General features: G+C 33.3%; 2 protein-coding genes and 1 pseudogene across 5 annotated transcripts; 2 read left to right on the top strand and 1 right to left on the bottom strand.

Annotated features, from left to right (window-relative positions):
* Positions 1-7,218: 7,218 nt before the first annotated feature.
* Positions 7,219-9,644, bottom strand: LOC130015116 (uncharacterized; annotated as a pseudogene).
* A 9,925-nt stretch (positions 9,645-19,569) lies between these two features.
* Positions 19,570-21,990, top strand: LOC130015115 (uncharacterized). The gene is made up of 4 exons (XM_056104666.1): positions 19,570-20,067; positions 20,130-20,713; positions 20,867-21,486; positions 21,530-21,990. The coding sequence occupies exons 1-4, from the start codon at positions 19,570-19,572 to the stop codon at positions 21,988-21,990; spliced, it is 2,163 nt and encodes a 720-aa protein (XP_055960641.1).
* Positions 21,991-23,500: 1,510 nt separating this feature from the next.
* Positions 23,501-27,538, top strand: LOC126670675 (E3 ubiquitin-protein ligase SINAT2-like). 4 transcript variants are annotated; one of them, XM_050364480.2, is made up of 6 exons: positions 23,532-23,792; positions 24,042-24,117; positions 24,336-24,397; positions 25,400-25,711; positions 26,004-26,390; positions 27,092-27,538. In XM_050364480.2, exons 4-6 carry the CDS (start codon positions 25,493-25,495, stop codon positions 27,410-27,412), a joined length of 927 nt encoding a protein of 308 aa, XP_050220437.1. In that variant the 5' UTR covers positions 23,532-23,792; positions 24,042-24,117; positions 24,336-24,397; positions 25,400-25,492; the 3' UTR covers positions 27,413-27,538. The 4 variants fall into 4 exon arrangements, with proteins under 4 accessions (XP_050220440.1, XP_050220437.1, XP_050220438.1 ...); XM_050364481.2 differs by lacking the exon at positions 24,042-24,117; XM_050364483.2 differs by lacking the exons at positions 23,532-23,792; positions 24,042-24,117; positions 24,336-24,397 and adding an exon at positions 23,501-23,524.
* The last annotated feature ends 269 nt before the right edge of the window (positions 27,539-27,807 follow it).

Genomic DNA, 27,807 nt, shown 5'->3' with positions numbered 1-27,807 from the left:
ATATGCAATAGGATGGCTCTTGGGACAGCCAATGAAATGTTACCCTCTTTACAAATCTAAGAGGCACCGGACATGATAAATGTTAGGGTTCAAGCCATTGGACCATCCTCAGGATGGCTTTAAGTGGTGTAGCTCCATCCCACGGGGCAAAGTACGAGCAGTTCGGATCCAACGGATGACCTTCAGGCCAACTGATAAACAGTACTCTCGGGAGACAGGCACAGGCACAGAATAGACAAAAAACAGGGGGCATGGAATCAGTACCACACACCTCAACCAGTAGTGCTCAGCCTAAGACATTATCAAACCACCGGAAGAGTCTCGTACTTTGACAAGAATTAACCTACTTTGTCAATCCCTATCAAAGAGAAGAAAAACTGTAGACACCTATTTTTTGGACAGATGGAAACGTGTTATGGATTAAAGCGTCCGATGATGATTTTTAAAGACACTCGTCCATGCTGGGCCGACACTGACACTGTGAGACGAAAGCTAGGGTGACGAGCTAGTGATCCGTTTATTAAAATTCAAACAGACTAGATATATGCGCAGCTACAAATTTGAAGGATTGAAGTATAATTGCTGCAAATAATCCATAAAAATCAAAAGGACTTATGATAAAGTTTAAGAAATTGGATTAATTACAATTAGGCTTTTTACACATTTCAGATAAATGTTTGCAAAAATATGCTCTAATCTTTATTTTTTGCAACATACGCTCTTTTGGCGGATTATTGGTAGATGGCGTATTTTTGTAAAAAAAAATAAAGTTTAAAAAGATATTTTTGTAACAGTAAAAAAGTTAGAACGTATTGTATCAAAAACAATGTGGCGTAATTTCCTCATTACAATTCCTTAGAAGTTTATGAGCTAATTTGTATATCTCACAGACTAAATTACCCAAAATTAATCTTAATGGCCCTGAAGATCGTTTTTGACACTTTTAAGAACAAACACATTCTTTTTGTCACCTTTTTCATGGAACAATATATATACTTAATTAAAAACATAATTTTAACTTAACCTAAACTCTAGCCTAACCCTAATCCTACCTCTATAAACAATACCCTTTGAAACCCTAATTGAGAAATGGTAGTTAAATCAAACACGAGAGGACAATTGCAAATTGAAAATCTTAAATTGCTCCACCATAGCCGAATATTCCAGCCACGAAAACACCAAAATCCGCCTACTAAATGTTAATCAATCTGAGCTTTCACGCTTTAATTCTTCAAGCACAACTCCTGGAACAACTACCTAAGCCGGATTCTACATCTGGAGGTCTAGAAAACGACTCCAGAACTCAGAGCGGTACTTCTGAGGACCTTATTTTTGTTCCTATCATGTGTTTATTGTCATATATGCATGTTGTTCTGATTCTGATTTTTAAGGATGCATGCTTAACGTTTTTACCTTCTTGACATAAACCGCCATAATTGCCATGATTTACCATGATTTTTGCTCTAGATCCATGTTTAGGAGTTTTCAATTCCTTTGAACTTATTATTTTTTTATATATATGAATTCTGAGACACTTATATATGCGTTTTATGTGTTTTGACACGTTTTTGGCTGAAAACTGAACCCGCCACGTATTTTAGTGTTCTGGCGCCACCTCTAGAATAAACCGCTGCCACCGCCGAAACAGAGTGGCTCCACCTCCACTGTTTGTGGTGCCGTGGTTTATCCATCTTTAGCTTCTCCAAATATTCGTTTCCCCTTATAGATCTTGTTTTCACATTTTCGGGCTGATCCGGGCTCAAAATTGCTCCATGTTTGAACCCATGAGCTTGTATTTAGTTGTTCATTTATTTTATGTAATTATCCTGACTAGTTCAAATCAGCATCCCTCTTCCATGTCAGTGAAAGAGACACATGCCAAGTCATCGGGCCAACAACTTCCAGCAACCTTTCCCGCTTCATTTAGACCTCTAATTGATCCTGGTTTAAAATAATGGACTCGTGTTGACCAAAGGAATAACTTTTGTGTTTTTCCAATCCCGAATCTCGCTATATTGACAAACAAATGATAGACAATCTCCTGACACTCCAAAAAAGGTTAAAAGTATCTCTAAACCTTGTATGTATATCAATTGCTTTTTTTTTTGGGTATGTAAATAATGTTTACTGCTTTGAATGTAAATCCAAATTCATCATTAACATGGCTAATAAACAAGTTAATCTAGCTCTAAACTAATCAAATCACATAGAAATCGTAGGACTATCATGAAAACTGTAATTAATGGTTGTATAGGTATTTAAGACGGTAAATCTAAAATCAATCTCACTTTTACATCCGGTTTTAGCTTTATGCATGTAATTGGAATAAAATTCACATTTGTCTATTACATATTAGAAACCCGTAGAGTTAGATGCTTGTTTAGGAGTACTTGTTACTTGTCCATCATGTCGGTCCAGATTGAGTCATAAGTGAGTCATAAATGTAATGCAGGTCATATTTCTGCACTATATGTTCCAACACTTTACTTTTCCAGCCATTTATTTTTCAGCACTTTATTTTTCCGGACTGCCTTCTTTTGATGAGATAGTCTATTTTAAATGGAATATGCTTGATAAATCGATAAAATTAATAAGTCGAGTACAAGATTTGATTGTATCCACGAAGCCAAATCTTTTTGTCCGATGCACGACATCTCATCCATAGGCGCGTGAAATAGCGTAGTCGGTAAAAAGGGTATTTCCTAGCTAAGTCAGGTGGTGACTCCATTTTTCAAACTAAATCAGACCGAAGTTGCTATAAGTCTGGGCGAGCTCGATCCCACTCCACTCATAAATAATTATTATTATTTAAAATTAGAGTTATCTTAATTATATAATTATTAATTTAAATATAAATTTGTTTTTATGAGATAACTGTTATCTTATACTATCATCTTGATAAGCTAATATTTTGGTGAAAATAAATAAATATATATATATATATATATATATATATATATATATATATATATATATATATATATATATATATATATATATATATATATATATATATATATATATATATATATATATATATAAATGAGATATGAATTTTGATATTAAAAAGAGATAAAAAAAACGAAGCGTTTCAAATGATTTGGAACATGTTTTTATATCTAAAGCCTTACCAATTATTTCAAAATACGAGAATTTTTTAGGTAAACTCAGTGCACCACGTCATCCGTAGACTAAACCTATAACATTATAACACGTCATTAAAAAAATGGCACTATCGTAATATTACTATTCAAAAGTGTAAATAAGTAATAAATAAAATTACGATAGTGCCACCATTTTAATGACGTGTCATAATGTGATAGACTAGTACGCGGATGACGTGGTAGATTGAGTTTACCTAAGAATCTCTCTTCAAAATACACAATTTTGGAATTGTTTTTGAATGCAAAAGTGTTAGAGCATTCCTAGTGCCGTACCATTTTTTATGTTAAATTTATGTTTTTACTATTTGCCGCCCCTTTTTATTTAACACCGCCCCTGTAAAAGACATTTTCGCCCTTCTGGCAAAACTATCAAAAAAACGTTATCTCAACTAATTCGGACACATTCGAACAAATACGTAAAAAGTCGATTAAAATGACGGACAACGAGTACAATTCGTCGGGTAACGAGTATCGACGTTCGGAAACAAGTTTTTTCGGCTTTTCCGAGGTAAAAAACGATTTTTTTCTTCTGTTTTTTAGGGGGGACGACCCAAATTCACGTCCCCCCCACAGAAAGGGACGCCGACGTCCGGCGTCCCCTCCTCCGGAGAGGACGTGAATTATCAATATTGATAATATACGTCTACTATAGAAACCTTGATTTCGCCCCTTTTTACTTAACACCGCCCCTACACATTACCCTTTTGTAGACATATATTATCAATATTAGTATATGATAATCATGTTATTTACTATAGTAGACGCATATTATCAATATTAGTAGATGAGAATTTACCTGACGTGGAAGCAGGGTTTTGCTGACCTTGGGAAGACTTAGGACGACCACGTACACGGTCCTTGTACTCATGATGACTCGGATCCCGCTTGGTTGATTTGCTCCCCTTCGGTCGACCTCTGAAATTGGTCTTCACTTCTGGTTCGCTGTAGCCTAAGTCTTCGGGGTGAAGTCGCTCGTGAACAATACAAAAAATATCATGCAATATTGAAGGATCCTTAGTCATGACCTCCTCAACGACCTCGTGAAAATATTAATGTTCCTCCGACCGAAAACCAGCATAATCTACTTGTGCAGATGTGTCCAACCCATCGCCGAGAATAACAAGTTTCGTCCAAAACGGGTGAATACTATCCAGACTGATCGGGTTACCTGAAAATAACACAAATTAGCTTTCAATAACAATATTACTATTTTTAATATTAGTATGCAATAAAAGTGTTGCGTGGTACCTGAATCTACCACTGCTCGCAGCTCACATGCACAGGGGATCTGATGTGTTGATCTAAGCACACAACCACATCGTTAATAGACTTCAGTACTCAATTCTCGCATACGCCTCGCATACGCCTTAGTTCTTTCGATATTAAATCCAGACAGTAATGAGACACTCTGCAGGAGAGCTTATCAAATGGAAAACCGCGTCGATGGGCGCCCATAGTCCGTCGGGAGTCCTCAAGTGTTTTGCTGCAAATATGCAAAATATTTATATTATTAATAATGAAAACATAATTTGTATAAGTAGTAATATTACTTGAAAAAAATGCATACCGGATATCTGTCAGCTGCGACTCTATAACTTTGTCGACCTTCGTCCAGACTGTGTCCAGAGCACCGGTGCTAGAGTTGAGCCACTGCTTTAGCTGAGCATGTGCACTCTCCACTTTACACGTGGTGGTGTTTCCAAAATGTAGGACTAAGTTCGTCCAGCAGGATACAAACTTCTCTCTGTGTACCAACCAAGTTCCCTCAATGTACTCTATCAACCCTGTAAAAGCTTTAAACCGATCTTTGAAGGCTTCCACAGCTATGCTATATTGTTGGAAAGTTGGCGCTGTGCTAATTTTCTTCCACGTACTATTCTTGAAAATTTCAGCAAATTCTTTGTTTTCCCACTTATTTTGTACACTCTATCTTCCACATCCTTATTTATGTGCCATGTACATAGTAGATGAGAAGAACGTGGGAAAATCTCTGACACTGGTCTGATCAGCCCCAGTTCCCGATCAGTGAGAATAGCACTCAGATGAATATGTTCCCCAATCAAGCACCTGCAGTATTACCCGATAATTTAATAAGGAATTTGAATATCATAAGTTTAAAATATTAAATAACATGATTATAATCAAATACCTCAGTCTTTCCATCACCCATCTCTAGCTCCCCTCAGTCTCATCCTTCATAGTTGCATATGCAATTATGAAGTTCTTGTTAGAAGGAGTCATTCCAATAATCTCAAAAAAAGGCATCTTGTACTTGTTCGTCTTGTACGTGGAGTCCATACTGATTATCCAGTAGTACGAACGTAATAGCCTCACTAAATCGGGATGAGCCATGAAAAGATGAGTCACCACACCTGTATCCTCCTCAGCAAGAGTCCAATGCACATAATCACTCTTCTGAGCCATGTGATAAAATTGACCCACCACATCTCTACCCTCAAAGCTAGACTTTCTCAAATTCTCTCTGTAGTTGTACACTTGCCTTATTGTAGGGTTGTCAGATGGTAATTTTTTTTTCAAAGATGCCATAATAGAACACGGTTTTTCTTGTGCCGCACTCATATCTCGCACAATCTCTTTCGCCTCTGCACTCAGCCCACTCATCTGACGGTATCCCTCAGGATACACAGCTAAAGCATGGTTGTGTGTACTCGAAATACCAGGTTCAGTAAGTAAAAACCATGCAGTCTTACCTAATTTGACAACAATTTTGAATTTTCATTGACACGCCTTTGTCTTCGTATTTTTTCGTACGAATGAATCAGAATCTGTGAATGAACCTCTGTAACGCTCACCCCGAGCACATCTCAGAAGCTTTCATTTCCCCTCGTTCTTATGAGACGAAATTACTAACTCAAACTCAATCCCTATAGCAATACTCTTAGCCCATCTAATTGCTTCAACATCAGTATCAAACCCATGTCCTGTATTAAACCGATCGCTGTAATCAATTCTGTCACCGCTAAAATCTTCTAAATGAACCTGCAAAACATAAATAATTACGTTTAACAAATCCTAATAATATTCAATATATATTAAATCAAATAAATTAATAAAGTTAATAAAATTATTAAAAATAAATTATTTTAACTTTTTTTTAAAAAAAAATTAATTTCTGTCTGCGACCGTTCATCGCAGCCGGAAACAGCCCCTTGAAGGGGGACTTTTCAGTCCCCCTTCAAGGGGACGTCCGGCGTCCCCTCCAGAGGAGGAGACGCCGACGTCTGGCGTCCCCTCCTCCGGAGGGGACGTGGAACGCCCACGTCCTGCGTCCCTTCCTGTGGGGGGACGTGAATTTGGGTCGCCCCTCCTAAAAAACAGGAAAAATAAAATAAAAAATTGTTTTTTATCTCGGAAAAATCCGGAAAAACTTGTTTCCGAACGTCGATACTCGTTACCCGACGAATTGTACTCGTTGTCCGTCATTTTAATCGACTTTTTACGTATTTGTTCGAATGTGTTCGAATTAGTTGAGATAACTTGTTTTGATAGTTTTGCTAGAAGGGCGAAAATGTCTTTTGCAGGGGCGGCAAATAGTAAAACCCAAATATCAAGGCAAGGTGTGAACAAAGTGAACTAACTCTCTTCCATTCAACATTGTTGTCATGAAATTCGTCATGTCATTTATTTTAACATTATTGAATTGCATTAATTTTGTTTTCGCTTTTAAAAACATTTCTAAAATTTCTGTTGGGTTATGGACCTAAATGCCTAAAAACCTTATCCCCACGACAATCGATTGCTTAATTAGATAAACGTCAATAATAACTATAATATAAAATCACATTAAATAAAAAATGTTGAACAATTAGCATACTGTACATGCTAAGTTGTGAAGATTTGATTGAATAATTACTAAATCATAATACATATATGTGGATGCAACTGGCACCAGGGACGAAGCCAGAATTTTTTCTTGGGGGGGGGTAAAAAAAATTATAACTATCATTCATAACTACCATAAAAAATAAACAATTTAAACTTAATTTCACTAATAAAAATAATTTAGTTTAATCCAACATAAAAATATTAAATATCAATCGCGGAATTTCACACGTCTTTTTTTCATATCATAAAATTCATCAATAATTGAATCAGTAGTGAATGTCTTCGAAATTTTCTTCTCAATATAAGTGACCAAGTAATCTGCAAGATAATCATCTTCCATTTTATTCCGTAACTTCGTCTTCACAATACTCATAGCTGAAAATGAGCGCTCTGTTGTTGCAGTAGTCACAGGAAGAGTCAAAATGAGTCGAATTAACCTATCAACTAAAGGATAAATTGTAGCTTTTTTAGTGTTCATCAATCCTTGGCATAATTCAGAAAGAGTAGATAAATTTTCAACTCTTCATGTTGAGGAACATCTAACTCATAATGATGTAGTTGAATCTTCAAATGTAGCTTCTCTTGATCTGTAAAATCTTCAGGATAATATTTTTCTACAAGATTGTATATGTTATCAGCATTGAACAACCTGTAATTATCCTTCGGGTCTAGAGAAGAACTTAGAACAAGCAGTTCAACCGCTTTATCATTAAATCTACTATTCAACTCTTGCAATTGCGTATCAATTGTAACTGTGAATAAGTCATACTGATAATGATGACCAATAGAAATATCAGTTTCCTTAGAACGACACCTACTTTGACGAATGGAAAAAGGAGCATTCATATCGGGGATTAATACTTCATGCTTCTCACAAAATAAGTTAACTTCTTTAATAAACTTCTCCCATCCATATTCTCTCATATTTTGAATCAATCTTTTTGTGGTAGAAACTAAATCAAGAGCGTTTAAAATATCTTGAGCTTTTCTTTGTAGAGCTTGGCAAAGATCATTAGAGGGTAATAATATATCTCGCATAAGATGTAAAATGAAGACAAAATCAAAAGATGTCATATAATTCATAGCACTATCTGCATCTCCACGTTGAGAATAGTTTCCATCCTTGATGACATTTTCAAGAACAGTGCAAGTTGCATCAAACATGTCAAATAAACTACAAATTGAGCTTATGTGAGAGCTCCACCTAGTATCCCCAGCTCTTTGAAGATTTCCAATTTGATTTTTTCCAGTTCTAGTCTCAATTTCTCCAGTTTCAATCAACTTGGCAATGTTAGTAGCTTGAGCAGCCTTAGTTCGTCTTGTCTTTTGCAAGAAGCACTGACAATATTAATAATAAAAGATAACTGACTGAAAAAATTATGAATGGCAATTACCTCTCTAGATGCTCCAACCAATGCTAATTGAAGTCTGTGAGCAAGACAGTGAATATAATATGCATATTGACAATCTTTCAAAAACAAAGCTTGTAACCCGTTCCACTCTCCACGCATATTACTTGCACCATCGTAACCCTGACCTCGAATATTATGAGTGCTTAAGTTGTGATAAGAAAGAATAGCTGATATGTTATTTTTCAAAGTCACAGCTAAAGTATCAAAAACATGAACAAGATCAAAGAAACGCTCTTGCACACAACCCCTTTTGTCTACAAATCTCAACACAATAGCCATATGTTCTCTCTTTGACAAATCTCGAGACTCGTCCACAATGATACAAAATTTAGCTTCGCCAATTTCCTCATGTATTGTCCGACGTACTTTCTTTGCAAAAATACTTAGGATCTCCTTTTGAACATCAGGAGATATATATTTTGCATTTTTTGGAGCATTCTCTAAAACCACTTTATTTACACTCTCATTGTAAGATGCCAACAACTTTACCATTTCACGACAATTACCTGAATTTATTGACTCTTCACTTTCATCATTACCTCTTAAAGAACAAGTTTGAAAAGTGAGCCACCGGACTGCATCTATTGTAGTCTTGAGCCGTAATCGATTATTCGCAACATCTACAGAAGATTGCTTGAGAGTACATTATCAATATGTTGAGACTGAGCCATCAAAGCGTCACAGGATCTTACAGCATTATGATGAGGAGAATTAGGTGAAGTACCAATATGACATAAAAAAGCACATTTTTTCCATCATTTACTTTCTTCCAATTTTGAAATCCCTTAATAGTGAAAGCATTCCCCCCAAAATGTTCATTAGGCTTGTTGAAGATATAACAGGGAAGGCAAAATGCAGCATTCTTACTAGGTAAGTACTCTAACCAACTCGGAAATTTAGAATACCAAGAAGCAATAAAATGTCGAAGACGATTTGTTGGACCTGATAATGGATACTTAGGGAGAATAGGTTGATATGGTCCAAGTATTATATAAGCTCTTCGAATTTCATCACGTTTAGCGACCTGATACTCCAATATAGGACATCTTAATCCCGGATCCCTCTCTAAAGAGGAAACATCAGTTTCACTTGAACTTTTTCTTGCAATTTTATTAGCTGGCTCTTCAAAATCACTAACATTAGAAAGTAGTATGTCATCACTTTCTAAATTAGTCGTACTTGTTCGCGTAAAATATGAATCAATCCTAGACGATTTTCCCATATTAATCAATTTTATTTAGCTAAATCAATTATGCTAGCAAATCACGTATTACGCTAAATAATTATACTGAAAAAATTCCCAGGAGAGATTGGTGGGTTACAAGTGGACCACTTAAATACCAACTTCCTAGACAGAATCTAACTCGATATAACTACTTTCACAATAGATAATTCTAACTAGCTTAAATGTTAACTAATAAAGAGAACACTAGAATTTTGTAAAAGATTACACACTAAAAGAAAAAAAACAAACCAAAGTCTTTAAAAGTTATTTAGACTAGTTTGTGTAATGAGATGTTTAAAAAAGAGAGAGTGGCTTCTATTTATAGGTGAAGGAAGACCACATCTTCCACTCCAAAGCAATGTGGGACAAAATTAAAATTTGTCTATTTTAATATTTTGTTCTAATAAATTTCTTAAATAATCAAATAAAAATTAGGCCTAATTACTAATTGGTTTAGTATATGGATAGAAGAGTTTTATAGTGTTAGAATTTGAACGCAATTGAGTATGTGTTTAAGCGGTGGCCTAAACGAATCCTTAATTAGAAACAATTACTGTTTAAAGAAAACAAATTGACTTTTTCCTCTTTTAAAACTACCATATAATTGCAATTTGGGCCACTTTATTCATGTGATTCCATGTATTATACTTGGAGTATCTATAGCCCATTAACTTCAACTGTCCTAAACTAACAATACACGTCAGTATTTTTTATTTTAATTTTCCTTTGGCGGGGCAAGTGCCACTGCTTGCCCCTATTTGTCTCCGTCCATGACTGGCGCCCAATTCATGTGTCTCGTGCTTCCCAAAACTGCTTCCAGATCCTTCCAAACTCGATCCAAAATTTTTTAGCGTTTTCGGGCTCGTTTGATCTTGGAATTAGGTCCAGTTTAAGCCCAGATTTAGGGTATTTAATGTAGTTTTATGTTCTGCTTTGTAATGGGCCAGACCCAGTGTAATTAGGGTCTCAAAGCCCAAACTTGTAACCCCCTAGTATAAATCGGGCCCATGATCCCACAAACGGCGAACCTAGCTACTTCCGAACCAGATTCTCGGTCCATCCAAACTCAAAATTGACCCCGGTTCAAACCAGTGGAACTTTATTGAAGAGACAGACAACTTTTGTGATCTTCCCGAGAACCAATTTTCACCACACCGACGGTCAAAATGTGGCGAGCGCCAGACGCTCAAATCAACGAGGTTTAAAAGTATTTCTTACCTTGTATGCTTATCCAACTGTCCATGGGAACGTCGATAATGTTTACTGCTTTCCAAAAGCATGCAAGTCCAATATTAACAGGCTAAAGGCTAACCATGTTCAATTAGCAATCCAATCAAAAACAGCAAATCACCTAGACATCTTAGAATTGCATGAAAATTGTCATTAGAGGTTGTATAGGACTTTTAAGATAACCTAATAAAATCAATCAAACATATACATCATTGTAACACCCACATTTGAATATCATATAGCTATGCTCATGCATTTCATTCATTTTTATGATTAAGAAAAAGTGACGTTCATTAGCATTTACGGAAATTACACGTATGATTGATATTCATTTACATAGGAAATATGGAAGTTTAATTAGTGCTATAACTATTCAATTGATTAAGAGTTAGTATAACGACAAACAAATATATTCAAACTAAATTGGAATGAAAGTATGTCAATTAATTAGAGTTATTTGGTAATTATGAAAACAAATAAACTAGAAGGTTTAAGTTATACTTAAAGGATATTTCAAGGATTATATGAGATATTTTTAATGGTAAATGATTCCATAAAAGCATTCCTATTTTAGTTAGATGGAATCTTAGCTAAAGGTTAAATAATACCTCTTAAGTATTTCTTCTTGATATATCAAAGAGAGAAAAGGAGAGAAGAGTAAGGAATTCATGAAAACCTAACCCTAGCTTCAGTCATAACATCAAGTACACCTTAAATTAAAGTTTGGATCAAGAAAAGGAGATATTTGGTAAGTAATTTAAGTGTTTTGGTTGATTAGGTTAGAGTTTATCATCTTTTTGAAAGCAATCTGCACATATCCGAAAATTTTGTCTCTGTTGTTTATATAATAAACCGAGTTATACAACTCCAAATTGATTGATTCTTGATTCTATAGAAACTATAGTCAATCTACTACAATTGTTATTCTTTGTGTTTCATCATTTGAAATTGTTATGATTGCATAATAGTCCATAACATGTTGTTTCTCTGTCTGCCTATACAGCATGATAGGGTGTCATCAAAACATGAATATCTCATTGTTTCGAGATCTAATTGAGTTGGTTCTTTTTGTTATATTTTTTTAGACTCATATAACTATAACTTCACCAAAGGGTTTTGTGAAATTGTGTTTATATTGATGTGTGGATTAATTGCAAGATAGGGTATATATTCTGCCTACTTTGTAGAACTATGGCTGCAACATTGGCTACTTGTGAAATTTTTACAATGAGTTATACATGTCCAAATTATGCCATTCGTATTTCTGTGGATTCATTAGGATGTTATCTAAAACTTTTTAGTTTTGACAAAAGACTAATTCTGTCATTTGGATTGTGAATAAGGAAGAAACATTTAATTGTATAATCTGTCTAGACAGTTTAACCTAGTGGTGTTGTAATGTGCATAATCTGATTTATGCTAATCCAATTGATGTGCTTCCAATTGGAAATGAAACTAGACTCAAATTTACAGGACTCATATCAATATTTTGTATAAATAGTGTTTGAGTTAGGAGTAATACCTATTTGAAATCATTACACATAATCTGCCTAGAAAAAGGGGTTATGGTTACTAGTTTATTTCTTTATGTAAATTGAGGAAATAGTTATACCTTGTGAATGAATTGAGATTATATATATGTGAATAGGTACTTATAGACCAGAAGGGTATACGGCGGACAAGCCTGGAACTTCACGGGTTTGAGACTCGGTGAAAAGATAGTGTTATACTTGGTATATACGTTTGTTTGCAATTGCAAGTGTATATTGGTTGCCTAAAGAGCGATTTGGGCCAATAACGTATGTTGGTTGCCTATATGGCGATTTGGGCCAACATGAGAATTATGCGCATGATTGAATATCCTTCTGTAAGCTTGATGTTAATTGAAAATGTGAGAATATGTTTGCTTTAAATTGAACATTGTACTACTACATTCGTTATGGTTAATGTTTATGTTGAATGGGTCATTGTTTGAGTTATATATTAGTTACTTGAAATGCTTATGAATGTGTATATTTAGTATGCATATATATATATATTTGCTTATTGAGTTGCAGGCTCACCCCTCTGCGTTATTTTTTTTTTCTTCAGGATACAAAGAGTTGCATTGAGTCGACATTTGCATCTGATAGAGATTTCAGGTGGGCCAATGGAGAGTTCATTGCACGTGCATATTTTGAAGTGTTTATGTGTATAAGATAGATAAGAAAACTTTTGTACTAAGAGTTTTTGTATAAAATTATGTATAAGTGTTTGATGTGAGATAGTTTGAATGTTACGGTTATGCGATAGGTTAAAACTTTTGTGTCGAAACATAACATATATTAAATGGATTTTGTGATGTTTGTTATAAATGTTTGAGTATATAATTTTTTAATTTGAGGTGTCACAATCATGTTTTAGGCTTTATGCATGTAATCAATCCAGACCAGCAAATACATGTTATTTGTTAGAAATCGCCAGGTTTAGATGTATGATTATGAGTAATTGCTACTTGACCACTCCTGATCGAGTAATATGCGCGCTAAGCGTGTTTACTGCTTTCATAAGTGTTTCTTTCCTTTAGCACCATATCATGTGAACTGCAATTGAATATCAAGATGATATCGATGCATCCAATAAGTAAAAAGTAGAGGTTAATCTTATCCATAAGCGAGTAAGGTTATCGAGTCGATGTAAAAGGCATTTTCTAACTGAGTTAGGTGGCGACTCCACACTATTTTAAAACCTGTTCAGAGTAGGGTCCTGCTATAAGGCTGGTTGAACAGGAGTTCCGAAACTCCCGCTTCTGCTCACAATTATCTTAATTATATAATTATTAATTTAGATATAAAATCGTTTTTATGAGATAAATGTTATCTTATATTATTATCTTTATTAGATAATATTTTGGTGAAAATAAATATATATCAAATAAGGGTTTAGATATATCTTAAAAAGGAGTTGTAAAAACAAAGTGTTTCAAATGATTTGAAACATGTTTTTATAACTGAATCCTAATAAAGTTGTATGTGTATTACATTCATTAATTATAAGGTGTATGTTAATATAGTCAATTATTTAATTAAAAAGTAAAATACTCAATTTTTGAATTGTTATTGAAAGCAAAAGTGCTTGTATCGTAGTGTCACGACCCAAAATATTGAGCCGCAACCGGCGCTAGGGAACGGGAGTGTTAGCTCCGGAACCCGTAGCAAGCCTTAAATCACTATTAATTTTTCGAAAATAATAAACAAATAACATAAAGCAATAGAAGCAAGTATACATAACATGTATACACAAACATTTACACTAACTGTTCCGTTATTCTCGCGGGCTCTAGTTACCGTACCTCGTACGAACTGGCCTCGCGGTACTATATACATCAGTTAGTGTATCCAACATATCACTGGCACCTAGTGCCGTGCACCACATATAAAACACGTAGCCTACAAAAAACCTATAAAATGGACAGCAAGTAATTTATACACTCAATGTGTACTGCTGTCTAGGCTACGACTCTGTCACACGGGACCACTACTGCAGCATTCACAGAAGTCAGAAACTAAACATACACAGCTGACTTCTGGACTTCAAAATTGGCCTCTAGCTAGGTCCACATACTAAGCACCTGAAAATATCAAAGGTGAGGGGTCAGTATTTGGGAAAATACTGAGTGAGTTTGCATTTACTAACGGTATTATTATAAAAACATAGCATCACATCTCAATAAAACAATAATATAAAACATATAAACAGGTATTTGATCCGTACGAAACTAATATCCTAGCATGCGACACATTTCTCGAATAATCATTATCATTTAACCCAATCGTAAATATCAATTGCGAGTCCAACTCGCTGGTGGCCCAGCCACTAGATACGGGGACTACAGACTACACCGTAGCCGAGTGCTCACTCGTATCAAAATCATATACCCAATCGTAAATTTCATAATCATCATCAGCTCCCAGCTGTGTCACATCATTTCTCAAATGCAAACACACTAGACTGACTCAATACTGGTGATCACACAGCCTATTGACACCCAATAGGTAGCTAGTTTCTTCGGATCACATACTAGTTCTCGTACATAGAAATTAAGTAAACATATAACATTTCAATCAATTATAGGTAATGCGATGCGTATAAACAGTATATATATCTATATAAAATAACTTTAATATATAATACACGAAAGTAAAGTGCAACTCACAGTGACCGCAATCCAATCACAAATATGGTCGATGAAATGATATGTCCTCGCTGTCCCACATCTACTGACCTCTCTGCTCGCTGACACGTCTGATAAATAATTAACGTTTAATGATTAGACGTTAATCTCGTATTCCTATACGTATAATACTTTTAAGTTTTAGGGTTTAGTTTCATTTCGATGAAGTTTTAAGGAGTTTTCAAGGCAATGTGCAGGTGCTGCCTGCACACTGACACTGTTTAGTAAAACGACGATCTCTCCCAATTGAACCGTTGGGTCGAGCTGAAATTTGACAGACGCGTTCCTAAGAGGCAAATCTATAAACTGACCGTTGGGATTTTGAATCTGCCAAGTTTAGGGTAGTGTGCGAACGCACACAGTGAGTGTGCGAACACACACCCTAAAATTCAAGGAGTGTGCGAACGCACACCCTTGATAGCCCCCCGGAAAGTCGTTTTCCGGGGCTTTTCAGCCATCTCGACGTGCTAAACATTCAACTATACAAAACTCGCATCTCGGTTTTCATTAAAATGCTATAATAACTTCAAAAACGTCGAATTCAATCCTAAAACTCAATTCCATCAAAACAGCCAATAAAATCCTATTTTTGTACCAATTCTCGAGATATTTACCTTGATTTGATGCTCGGGATTGATAGAGGATTCGATTCTGAAGAAATCGCCGCGAAAATCGCTTGAATCGGACGTCGAACGGCGAAACGACGGTATCGTCGAAGGTTTTCTCATTTCTCTCGATCCTTCTCTGCTTCTATAATTCAATCTTTCATTTCATATATTATCCGGCTAAAGTGCCACTTTGATCCTTGTTCTTTTATTTGTTATCATTTATATTTCAAACTTTTCTTTTATACGATTTAGTCCATAACTAAATCGATAAATCCTTTTATTATAACTTATACGTATTATTTATATCCAATAAATAATACAAAACTCGATATTAATACTTTCCCGTCAAAATCTAAAATTTCCATTTTCGATACAAAGTGGCTAAATTACCACTTTGGTCCCTTTACTTTATTTTGGACTTTTCTTGACATTTTTCCTTTTAATTCCAATTCTAAATTTAGAATTGAAATATAACCTTAAATTTTCTCATAGTTAATTTTCCAAAACCGACCTACTTGAAACTTATTTACTTTATCTTTTCATAAATTCTTCTGATATCGCCACTCTGGTGAATCAAAACTGGACACGTGGTCCAATTAGCTAATTAAATATTTTGGGGTATTACACGTAGCACACATACACTTGTTTTTGGAAAAAATATAGGATAATTTACACAAATCACCCAAAAGTGCTATCTTCTTATATTTTTACCTCAGATTATTATTTATTGCAGAAATCTCTCAATTAAATAGAAAAGTTTTTACAAATCCCCCACAACCCAAAAATATATTTATTTGTAATAAATATGACATATTTGTCCCCACGCGCACTATAACGCTGTTGCCTAATTTATAGCAAAATCAAGACAAAACATACCTAATGTGTGTCCGACTTTGACTTTATCTCTATTGTTTAAATGGAAGCACATCTGCTACTTATATATGCAAATCCTATACAGATGCTTTTTTTTTTATTTGAGTGCTTAGAAACAAGCTTAGGTGTCATGAGCAACTTTGATGTTGTCTAAATTAATTCTTTTAATAGAATTTTATTAAAAATTAACAACTTTAATAAGTTAGTTAGTTTATTTTTGGTTAATTATAAATTATTTTTATTATTATAAAATTTTATTATATTATTTAATTAGACTAAATAAATATAAATGTATAATCAATTCAATAATAATTTATTTTAGGTTTGTTTGTTTTAAGTTCATATTTCTTTTATGTTTTATTTTAAATTGAAATTGTGTTTGCATTGATTTTATTTTAAATTTACTTTAAATTTAAATTTGGTTTAATTTTAATAAAATCATATATACTTTATTTTATTTTATTATTAGTTTATTTGTCACTTTATAAATGTATTTTTGTCGTGAAAATTTTAATAAACTAATTTGATTATAATAAATTAATTTTAAATTTATAATCAATTTAGCTATAATTTATTTTAGGTTAGTTTACTTAAAATTACATTGAGTTTATTTTAAATTGATTTTAAGTTTACATTTCAATTTAATTTTATTAAAACTTAGACAATTTTATTATTAGTTTATTTGTTATTTTATAACTTGATTTTTGAGAGTTAAAATATTAAAAAATTAATTTGATTATAATTTTAAATTTATAATCAGTTTACTAATATATTAATTTAAATTAGTTTATTTTGAGTTCATATTGAGTTTACATTAAGTTCACATTGAGTTTACATTGAATTTATATTAAATTTACACGATTTATTTTAATCTTAAATTAAGTTTCACTTCAGTAAGAACTTAGATAATTTACATTCAGTTATATTAAGTTGACAATGAGTTCATATTAAGTTTACATTAAATTTACACCGACCACCGCATAAAACTTATATAGTTTACTTTCAACTTAATATTAGTTTATTTGTCTTTTTTAAAAAATTATTTTTAAATTATTAATAAATTAATTTGATTAGGACAAGTTAATTTTAAATTTATAGTAATTTATAAAAAAAACTACATAAGTTAACATTGAATTTACGTTAAGTTTATATTAAGTTTACATTGAGTTCACATTGAGTTTACATTGAGTTCACATTGAGTTTACATTGAGTTCACATTGAGTTTACATTGAGTTCACATTAGATTTATACCGACTGCAATAAATTTAGATAGTTTATTGTCAATTTACTATTAGTTTAGTTGTCTCTTTGAAAATTTATTTTTGTGTGCAAATAAATTAATTTGATAGACCAAATCAATTTCAAATTTATATTAAGTTGACAATGAGTTTACATTAAGTTCATCTTGAGTTTACATTAAGTTCATATGGAGTTCACATTAAGTTCACATTAAGTTTACATTGAATTCACATGGTTAATTTTAAATTTAAATTAGATTTTATTTCAGTAAGAACTTAGATAATTTACATTTAGTTTACTATTTGTTCATTTGTCATTTTATGAGTTATTTTTTATATATAAATTATATAATTAATTTTAATTTTTTAACTAGTTTGTTAAAAGTTTATGTTACTTGATATTTACTTAAGTTTACTAAAGAAAAACAATAAAAAACAAATACATCTTTCAATAGTTATAAATATTAATTTATTGTTACTCTATAAATTTATTTTTAATAGTATATAAATTTTAGTAATTGAATTTAATTTTGCTAACTTAGTTTTGATTTTATAACTAATTTAATAAAATATAGTTTAAATCAGTTTTCTTTCGGTTGACATTCAGTCATATTAAATTTATGTTTAATTTAGCAAAGAGATATAAATTAATTAAACTAAATTAATTTTAAATTTATAATTAATTTAAAAAAATTATTTTAATACACATAAATGACATAATTTTGACCACTTTTAATGTACATGTAACAATTAATTCACGTATTTTCCAAACTGTTTAATGGACATTTATCGACTCACACATGAAGTGTTGAGTTTAATTTTTGACCTGTGACTTAATTAAAAAATGGAACCATCATCTTTAGAATAATTTTAAGTCAATTATTCGATGTTCAGTTAATGCAAAATAATGTTGTTATTTATTAAAATTTAAAATATCAATTTAAACTTCCATCATGTGAGACTGTAGGTTACATGTGCACTTACTTTCATGGACGGAGACAAGTAGGGGCAAGCAGTGGCACTTGCCCCTCCAAAGGAAAATTAAAAGAAAAAATACTGACGTGTAGTGTTAGTTTAGGACAGTTGAAGTTAATGGGCTATAGATACTCCAAGTATAATACATGGAATCACATGAATAAAGTGGCCCAAATTGTAATTATATGGTAGTTTTAAAAGAGGAAAAAGTCAATTTATTTTCTTTAAACAGTAATTGTTTCTAATTAAGGATTCGTTTAGGCCACCGCTTAAACACATACTCAATTGCGTTCAAATTCTAACACTGTAAAACTCTTCTATCCATATACTAAATTTTAGTAATTAGGCCTAATTTTTATTTGATTATTTAAGAAATTTATTAGAACAAAATATTAAAATAGACAAATTTTAATTTTGTCCCACATTGCTTTGGAGTGGAAGATGTGGTCTTCCTTCACTATAAAAAGAAGCCACTCTTTCTTTTTTAAACATCTCATTACACAAACTAGTCTAAATAACTTTTAAAGACTTTGGTTTGTTTTTTTTCTTTTAGTGTGTAATCTTTTACAAAATTCTAGTGTTTTCTTTATTAGTTAACATTTAAGCTAGTTAGAATTATCTATTGTGAAAGTAGTTATATCGAGTTAGATTCTGTCTAGGAAGTTGGTATTTAAGTGGTCCACTTGTGACCCCCCAATCTCTCCTAGGAATTTTTTCAGTATAATTATTTAGCATAATACGTGATTTGCTAGCATAATTGATTTAGCTAAATAAAATTGATTAATATGGGAAAATCGTCTAGGATTGATTCATATTTTACGCGAACAAGTACGACTAATTTAGAAAGTGATGACATACTACTTTCTAATGTTAGTGATTTTGAAGAGCCAGCTAATAAAATTGCAAGAAAAAGTTCAAGTGAAACTGATGTTTCCTCTTTAGAGAGGGATCCGGGATTAAGATGTCCTATATTGGAGTATCCGGTCGCTAAACGTGATGAAATTCGAAGAGCTTATATAATACTTGGACCATATCAACCTATTCTCCCTAAGTATCCATTATCAGGTCCAACAAATCGTCTTCGACATTTTATTGCTTCTTGGTATTCTAAATTTCCGAGTTGGTTAGAGTACTCACCTAGTAAGGATGATGCATTTTGCCTTCCCTGTTATATCTTCAACAAGCCTAATGAACATTTTGGGGGGAATGCTTTCACTATTAAGGGATTTCAAAATTGGAAGAAAGTAAATGATGGAAAAAATGTGCTTTTTTATGTCATATTGGTACTTCACCTAATTCTCCTCATCATAATGCTGTAAGATCCTGTGACGCTTTGATGGCTCAGTCTCAACATATTGATAATGTACTCTCAAAGCAATCTTCTGTAGATGTTGCGAATAATCGATTACGGCTCAAGACTACAATAGATGCAGTCCGGTGGCTCACTTTTCAAACTTGTTCTTTAAGAGGTAATGATGAAAGTGAAGAGTCAATAAATTCAGGTAATTGTCGTGAAATGGTAAAGTTGTTGGCATCTTACAATGAGAGTGTAAATAAAGTGGTTTTAGAGAATGCTCTAAAAAATGCAAAATATATATCTCCTGATGTTCAAAAGGAGATCCTAAGTATTTTTGCAAAGAAAGTACGTCGGACAATACGTGAGGAAATTGGCGAAGCTAAATTTTGTATCATTGTGGACGAGTCTCGAGATTTGTCAAAGAGAGAACAAATGGCTATTGTGTTGAGATTTGTAGACAAAAGGGGTTGTGTGCAAGAGCGTTTCTTTGATCTTGTTCATGTTTTTGATACTTCAGCTGTGACTTTGAAAAATAACATATCAGCTATTCTTTCTTATCACAACTTAAGCACTCATAATATTCGAGGTCAGGGTTACGATGGTGCAAGTAATATGCGTGGAGAGTGGAATGGGTTACAAGCTTTGTTTTTGAAAGATTGTCAATATGCATATTATATTCACTGTCTTGCTCACAGACTTCAATTAGCATAGGCTGGAGCATCTAGAGAGGTAATTGCCATTCATAATTTTTTCAGTCAGTTATCTTTTATTATTGATATTGTCAGTGCTTCTTGCAAAAGACAAGATGAACTAAGGGCTGCTCAAGCTACTAACATTGCCAAGTTGATTGAAACTGGAGAAATTGAGACTGGAACTGGAAAAAATCAAATTGGAAATCTTCAAAGAGCTGGGGATACTAGGTGGAGCTCTCACATAAGCTCAATTTGTAGTTTATTTGACATGTTTGATGCAACTTGCACTGTTCTTGAAAATGTCATCAAGGATGAAAACTATTCTCAACGTGGAGATGCAGATAGTGCTATGAATTATATGACATCTTTTGATTTTGTCTTCATTTTACATCTTATGCGAGATATATTATTACTCTCCAATGATCTTTGCCAAGCTTTACAAAGAAAAGCTCAAGATATTTTAAACGCTTTTGATTTAGTTTCTACCACAAAAAGATTGATTCAAAATATGAGAGAATATGGATGGGGGAAGTTTATTAAAGAAGTTAACTTATTTTGTGAGAAGGATGAAGTATTAATCCCCGATATGAATGCTCCTTTTTCCATTCGTCAAAGTAGGTGTCGTTCTAAGGAAACTGATATTTCTATTGGTCATCATTATCAGTATGACTTATTCACAGTTACAATTGATACGCAATTGCAAGAGTTGAATAGTAGATTTAATGATAAAACTGCTTGTTCTAAGTTCTTCTCTAGATACGAAGGATAATTACAATTTGTTCAATGCTGATAACATATACAATCTTGTAGAAAAATATTATCCTGAAGATTTTACAGATCAAGAGAAGCTACATTTTAAGATTCAACTATATCATTATGAGTTTGATGTTCCTCAACATGAAGAGTTGAAGAATTTATCTACTCTTTCTGAATTATGCCAAGGATTGATGAACACTAAAAAAGCTACAATTTATCCTTTAGTTGATAGGTTAATTCGACTCATTTTGACTCTTCCTGTGACTACTGCAACAACAGAGCGCTCATTTTCAGCTATGAGTATTGTGAAGACGAAGTTACGGAATAAAATGGAAGATGATTATCTTGCAGATTACTTGGTCGCTTATATTGAGAAGAAAATTTCGAAGACATTCACTACTGATTCAATTATTGATGAATTTTATGATATGAAAAAAAGACGTGTGCAATTCCGCGATTGATATTTAATATTTTTATGTTGGATTAAACTAAATTATTTTAATTAGTGAAATTAAGTTTAAATTGTTTATTTTTTATGGTAGTTATGAATGATAGTTATAATTTTTTTACCCCCAAGAAAAAATCATGGCTTCGTCCCTGCTTACTTTAACATAATCACTAATGTTCCAGTTATTTTAAAGGCTACTGATCCTATGCAAAATCTAATAGTGACATATAGCTAGATAATGCATAAGCAGGTCATGCATGAACATTTAGATATGGTAGGAATAATAAGCAGCATGACACGCATGGACAAATAAAAAAAGAAGGGAAATTATTGTCTACAATAAAAATACAATAGGGAAAAACAATACTATAGGGATAAAATAGGAATGACAACTATTAAAAGGTAGACATGAAAATTTTCTTTAGAAATTGAGGGATTTTTGCTAAAAAAGAAAAGTTGAGTGATTTACATAAACTTTTGAGATTTTGGGTGATTTAGTGTAATTTTCTCAAAAATCTACTCGTGTGAATATTCCTGAAAAATATATTTTTCAAAGACGTTTCAACTCTCAAAATATACTAAAAGCTTAAGGTAAGATGTGAAGAGAGTGAACTAACTATTTTCCATTCAACATTATTGTCATGAAATTCGTCATACAATTTGCTTTAACATACAAGTATGTCAATCTTATCATTAATCTTATTTTTCATTTTAATAATATTTCTGTTGACTTATGAACCTATACAGTGTTTTAAAAACCGGACAGAACCGGCCGATCGAACCGTTCAAACCGAAATCCGTTCTGAAACAGCAAAAAGCTGGATCTTTCGACTGAACCGGATTGGACCGGGTTAAACCGGTAAAAACCGGTATTAAACCGATAAACCGAAGGTTGAATCGGTAAAAACCGGTATTGAACCGGTAGAACAGAGGTTGAACCGGTAAAACAGGTGAATCCAATTTTTTTTATATTTTTCTAAAATTTGTTAAACAATGATCGGTTCAAGCGGTAATAGGTGGCCTCACCAGTTCGGCTAACGGTTCGATTTTTAAAACACTTCCTGAAACCCCAAAAACCTATCCCCACGACAATCGATTGCTTAATTATATCAACATCAAGAATAAGTATAATATAAAATCACAGTAAAATAAAAAATGTTGAACAATTAACTATACATGCTAAGGTGTGAAGATTTGGTTGAATAATTAATAAAGGCTAAACCCATCTAGAGGCCCTTATACTATATCATTTTTGTTCAAAAAGCCCTTATACTATTTTTTGGTTCTTCAGATCCTTGTATTTGGCAAAATTCTAATTTTTAGGTCCTTTTGAGGGACTGGAGAAACAAAAAAATTGTAAGTAGAGGGACTGAAAAAAACCAAAAAAGGACCTAAAAATCGAAAATTATGTAAGTAGAGGGATTTGAAGACAAAAAAAATAGTACAGGGACTTTTTAAATAAAAATGATATAGTACAAGGGCCTCTAGATGGGTTTAACCTATTAATAAATTATAATACATACATGTGGATGCATGGATACACACAGGTAGATCCAATTTTCTTTTTTTCTTCTGTAAAATCTGTTTTGACACGCATTTCCACGATTCCTAAAATCACGTTCCTTTCTCCACCTCACCACTTTGTTTTGCTTCTTGTCTTAGTGCCAACAAATGATTCAATAATTGGGTCATTCAATATTCAATATTTTGGACTCTATCCTCTCTAGATTACCTCTTCAATTTTTTCTACTGTTCTGATTTTGATGGTTGATCCAGTTAACGAGCTCAATTCTTCATCTGGGTATTCATTTTTTGGTATGATTTTCTTGGTTTTGGTCATTTTTATTGCTATCAGCTACTTAAATTTCACATTGTTCATGTTTAGGTACTGAAATTGGTGTTTTGGGTCTATTTTTTTTGGCTTGATTAGTACTTTATACTGTTGGAATAGTAGAATTGAACTTTGGAAAGGTTAATTTAGGCTTAGTTTTTATCTGGGTAGTTTCTGTTTCCTGGAATTTGCTTGAAATTTTGGAATTTTCGTTGGATTTTTTTGGTGACAAGGACGCAGTCCCTCGAGCCAAGTCCAGGATTACTGTCAAATTCCGGGATGTTGATCGCCCGCAAGCTCACATACCTCGTAATTCTGGTCTCCATTTATTAGAAAGGTTGGGGTTGGAACCCGCGACAATGCAGCCTAGATGGCTGAGACTTTGCTAATACTTAAGTCATCTTTCTGCAAAATTTAGATGAGAAGGAAAATATAATTATTCTTGTGTAATAGAATTTTTTTTGCTGTGCCACAAATTATGTTCAATCTACAAAAATTCATTGTTTTGTTGATTTGTGAATTATCAGAAACAAGAAGCCATACATTAGGCTTATAAATCAACAGTGGCTTCATCAAATTTGAGTTTGAGGTATTATATAATCCTATAGGCAAATTATGTAGTTCATAGTTGTTAGGATTATTCCTAGAATTCTAATTAGTGTAGGATTGTTTTAATTATCTTAATAAGTGTTGGATATTAATTGTGTTATTATTGGTCTTTGTGTAGGAAAAGGAAGTATAATCCTATGAGGATATTAGTATTGCTTGTTCCTTTGACCTCATTTAAACTTTATAAACAGGCTAGCTTTATGAATTATATAATTTAAGAGTGAGGCAGATCACTACGACCAAAACATTATTTGGGTTAGAGTGAATCTCTACTTTTCTTTTGTCATCTTAATTTATTAGTGAATAAAAACTCATTCCCTTTAAGTAGTCTTTGACGATTCACGTAAATATTGTGTTCATCTTAGTTCGATTCTTTATTTTGTTAAGCTTGATTTTTTAATTAATTTTCTGCTATTCCGTTGCGACTAATCTCACAATAATAGCTTTTCTAGTTATATATGCTTTATTTTTTTGTTGAGGTTACATTGGCAACAAATTGCATTAGTTATCAATTATGTTGAAAGGAAACGCTAAAACGGAAAATGTTGAAACAAGAAATCATAATATGTGGTTTTCTACAGGAATTAATTTTAGAAGTGTTCTCGGAAACGGAAATAATGTAGACATGTCAGAAGCATGAAGTGAATAAATATCCGATGTACGATGTTTTTTCTAAATGTTATATTCTTGTTTACACATCAGAAGCGTTTTTGAAGATAGAAGTGTTTTTAAAGATGAAACTGTATGATTATTGTTAGTGCTATCTATTTCTCAATTCTTTCACGTCTTCTATAGCAAATAGAGTAATGTAGCTTAAAATGTCTAATGTTACAAATCAATTCTGTTTTAGCACCTTTTTCTTTCTTTCTATTCTTGTCAGTTCTTTCTTCTATAGTTACTTAAAGAGATGAGAAGTTGAAAATAGAAATCCATAGAATTGAACCGTTAGAGTAAAAATGATTGTATATTTTTATTTTGACAGGGTAAACTAAGATATGGATGCTAGAAACCTATGATGGTGGCTCTGATTTGGAATTAGAGACATTAGAGCAACCGAAAGCAAAGGCGCGAGACCATGGCTCCTGGAGGTGTAATCTGCAAGGAGATGATCGAGTCCCGCATAGCATTTACAGATTATGATATGGCAACTTCTACATCCGAGTATAGAGATTCACCTTTCAGAAAACCTGCAATTCGTTCAGGTGGAAATCTTGGAACTCCCTCAACTAGTGATGTGCAGAACATGCTTGAATGTCCTGTCTGCATGAATTTAATGTACCCTCCAATTTACCAGGTGTGTATGCTCTTTTCGTTATAACTTATGTTTCACAGAAACGATTAACTCTGAAACAGGAAACGGCGAAACTGTAATTTTTACAAGATTAGGTTATAAATATAATATGGAAATGAAACGCCCAAATGTATAACTCGATTTGTGCAACATAGATTATGATATTTCGAAACATCAATGTATAATGCTCCTCAAATTGATATTCTTGGTTGACTCTGCTGTTCTTTAAAATAAACTGTTCTGGCTTAGTTCCTCGTTAAACTGAAGTTGCTGCATTTTGTTTGTGTTTTATCAGTGTCCAAATGGTCATACTCTATGCTCATGCTGCAAGGTTAGAGTACACAACTCTTGCCCTACTTGCCGGGGAGAGATGGGAAATATCCGGTGCTTGGCTTTGGAGAAGGTTGCAGAATCACTAGAACTGCCATGTAAATACCAGATTATGGGTTGTCCTGACATATTTCCATACTACAGCAAACTAAAGCATGAAAAAAATTGCAATTGTCGTCCGTACAACTGCCCATATGCTGGAGCTGAATGTTCTGTTGCTGGTGATATTCCGCTACTTGTAATGCATCTAAAAAATGACCACAAGGTTGACATGCATAACGGGTGCACCTTCAATCACAGATATGTGAAATCCAATCCCGACGAAATTGATAATGCTACATGGATGCTAACTGTAAGATTCTTCTGAAGCACCTTAATCTGATATGTTTTTTTTTTGGTCAAATGATTACTGTGGTATTTTACTGTACACTTCCTCGGGCAGCATTGCAATATTTTGGAAAAATCGCTCTGAGTTTGCATGCTAATTTTAAAATGCATTGGATTTGTGTGTCATGCAATTCAAGACTAGGATTGAGATAATTCAAACTGAAGTTTGTTTTATGCATGACGTACAATTTAAGCAACTCTTTAAATCGCTGTTATTCACCCACATCATTTCCGTTTTTGGATTACATTTAATTCATAAATAATACTCAACTATATTCACTTGATTCTATTTGTCAGAATTATGCATTCTCTATGGAATGCCATGCGAGATATTGTATATACCTTTAACCTTCCGTTCCTGAGAAAATAGAGTGGTAGAGTCTGTAAGTTAGTTGCACTTATAAATAACAGCTTCTATTTCGCGGCCGCCTATGTGGCATGGAAATGCAAACGCTGAAATGGGAAACGTCGAAATGTGAAATCTTGAATGATGTTTTCTACAAGAATAGGTTATATATTTTATATTTTGGTATTTTCGGAAGCAAATTTAGAAATGAAAATTAAACTTCGAAACAGATGACTCGAGAAGTTCTTATGCAGCATCATAGATGAAGCACAGATGAGCCATTGTTTAACATTCTCTCATCTATCTCTATCCTGATACAGGTTTTCAATTGCTTTGGCCGACAGTTCTGTTTGCACTTCGAGGCTTTTCAGCTAGGAACAGCTCCTGTTTACATGGCCTTCCTGAGATTCATGGGGAGTGAAGATGAGGCAAGGCAATTTAGTTACAGTTTAGAAGTGGGTGGGAATGGAAGAAAGCTTTTATGGCAAGGAATTCCGAGAAGCATCCGTGATAGCCATAAGAAAGTGCGGGATAGCCAAGACGGATTAGTAATTCAGAGAAATATGGCACTTTTCTTCTCTGGCAGTGATCAGAAGGGATTAAAGCTTAAAGTGGCTGGCCGCATCTGGAAAGAACAGTAAGATACGTAGCCTGTAATTAACTTCTTGAATGATAATTTACTCAGAAAATAAATGATGTTAAGAACTGCCTGTCCTCCGTAGGATCCATTGCTTGCATTTATAAGCTATATCACCATTCCAGTTTTTCCTTTTAGCCAAAAATAAATATGTAGCTGACAACTATATAGCACGGAAATAGCTCTGAAATGGGAAACGCCCAAACAGGAGTCAAATTGTCCTAACTTATCTTGAAATGCAGGTTTTCGTTTCAATAATGTCCAACTACGCTATTTTACTGATGTGGCGCCTACGTGACGCTCACATCAGCGCCACATAAGTAAAATCGCATAGTTGGACATAATTGAAACGAAATTATGTATTTCAGGACAAATTGGATAAATTTGAAAAGTTTGGAT

The sequence above is a fragment of the Mercurialis annua genome, linkage group LG2 (assembly GCF_937616625.2).
Source record: "Mercurialis annua linkage group LG2, ddMerAnnu1.2, whole genome shotgun sequence".
Taxonomy (NCBI): Eukaryota; Viridiplantae; Streptophyta; class Magnoliopsida; order Malpighiales; family Euphorbiaceae; genus Mercurialis; species Mercurialis annua.
Note: the sequence above shows the minus strand (reverse complement) of the source record. Positions and strands in the feature narration are given on the sequence as shown.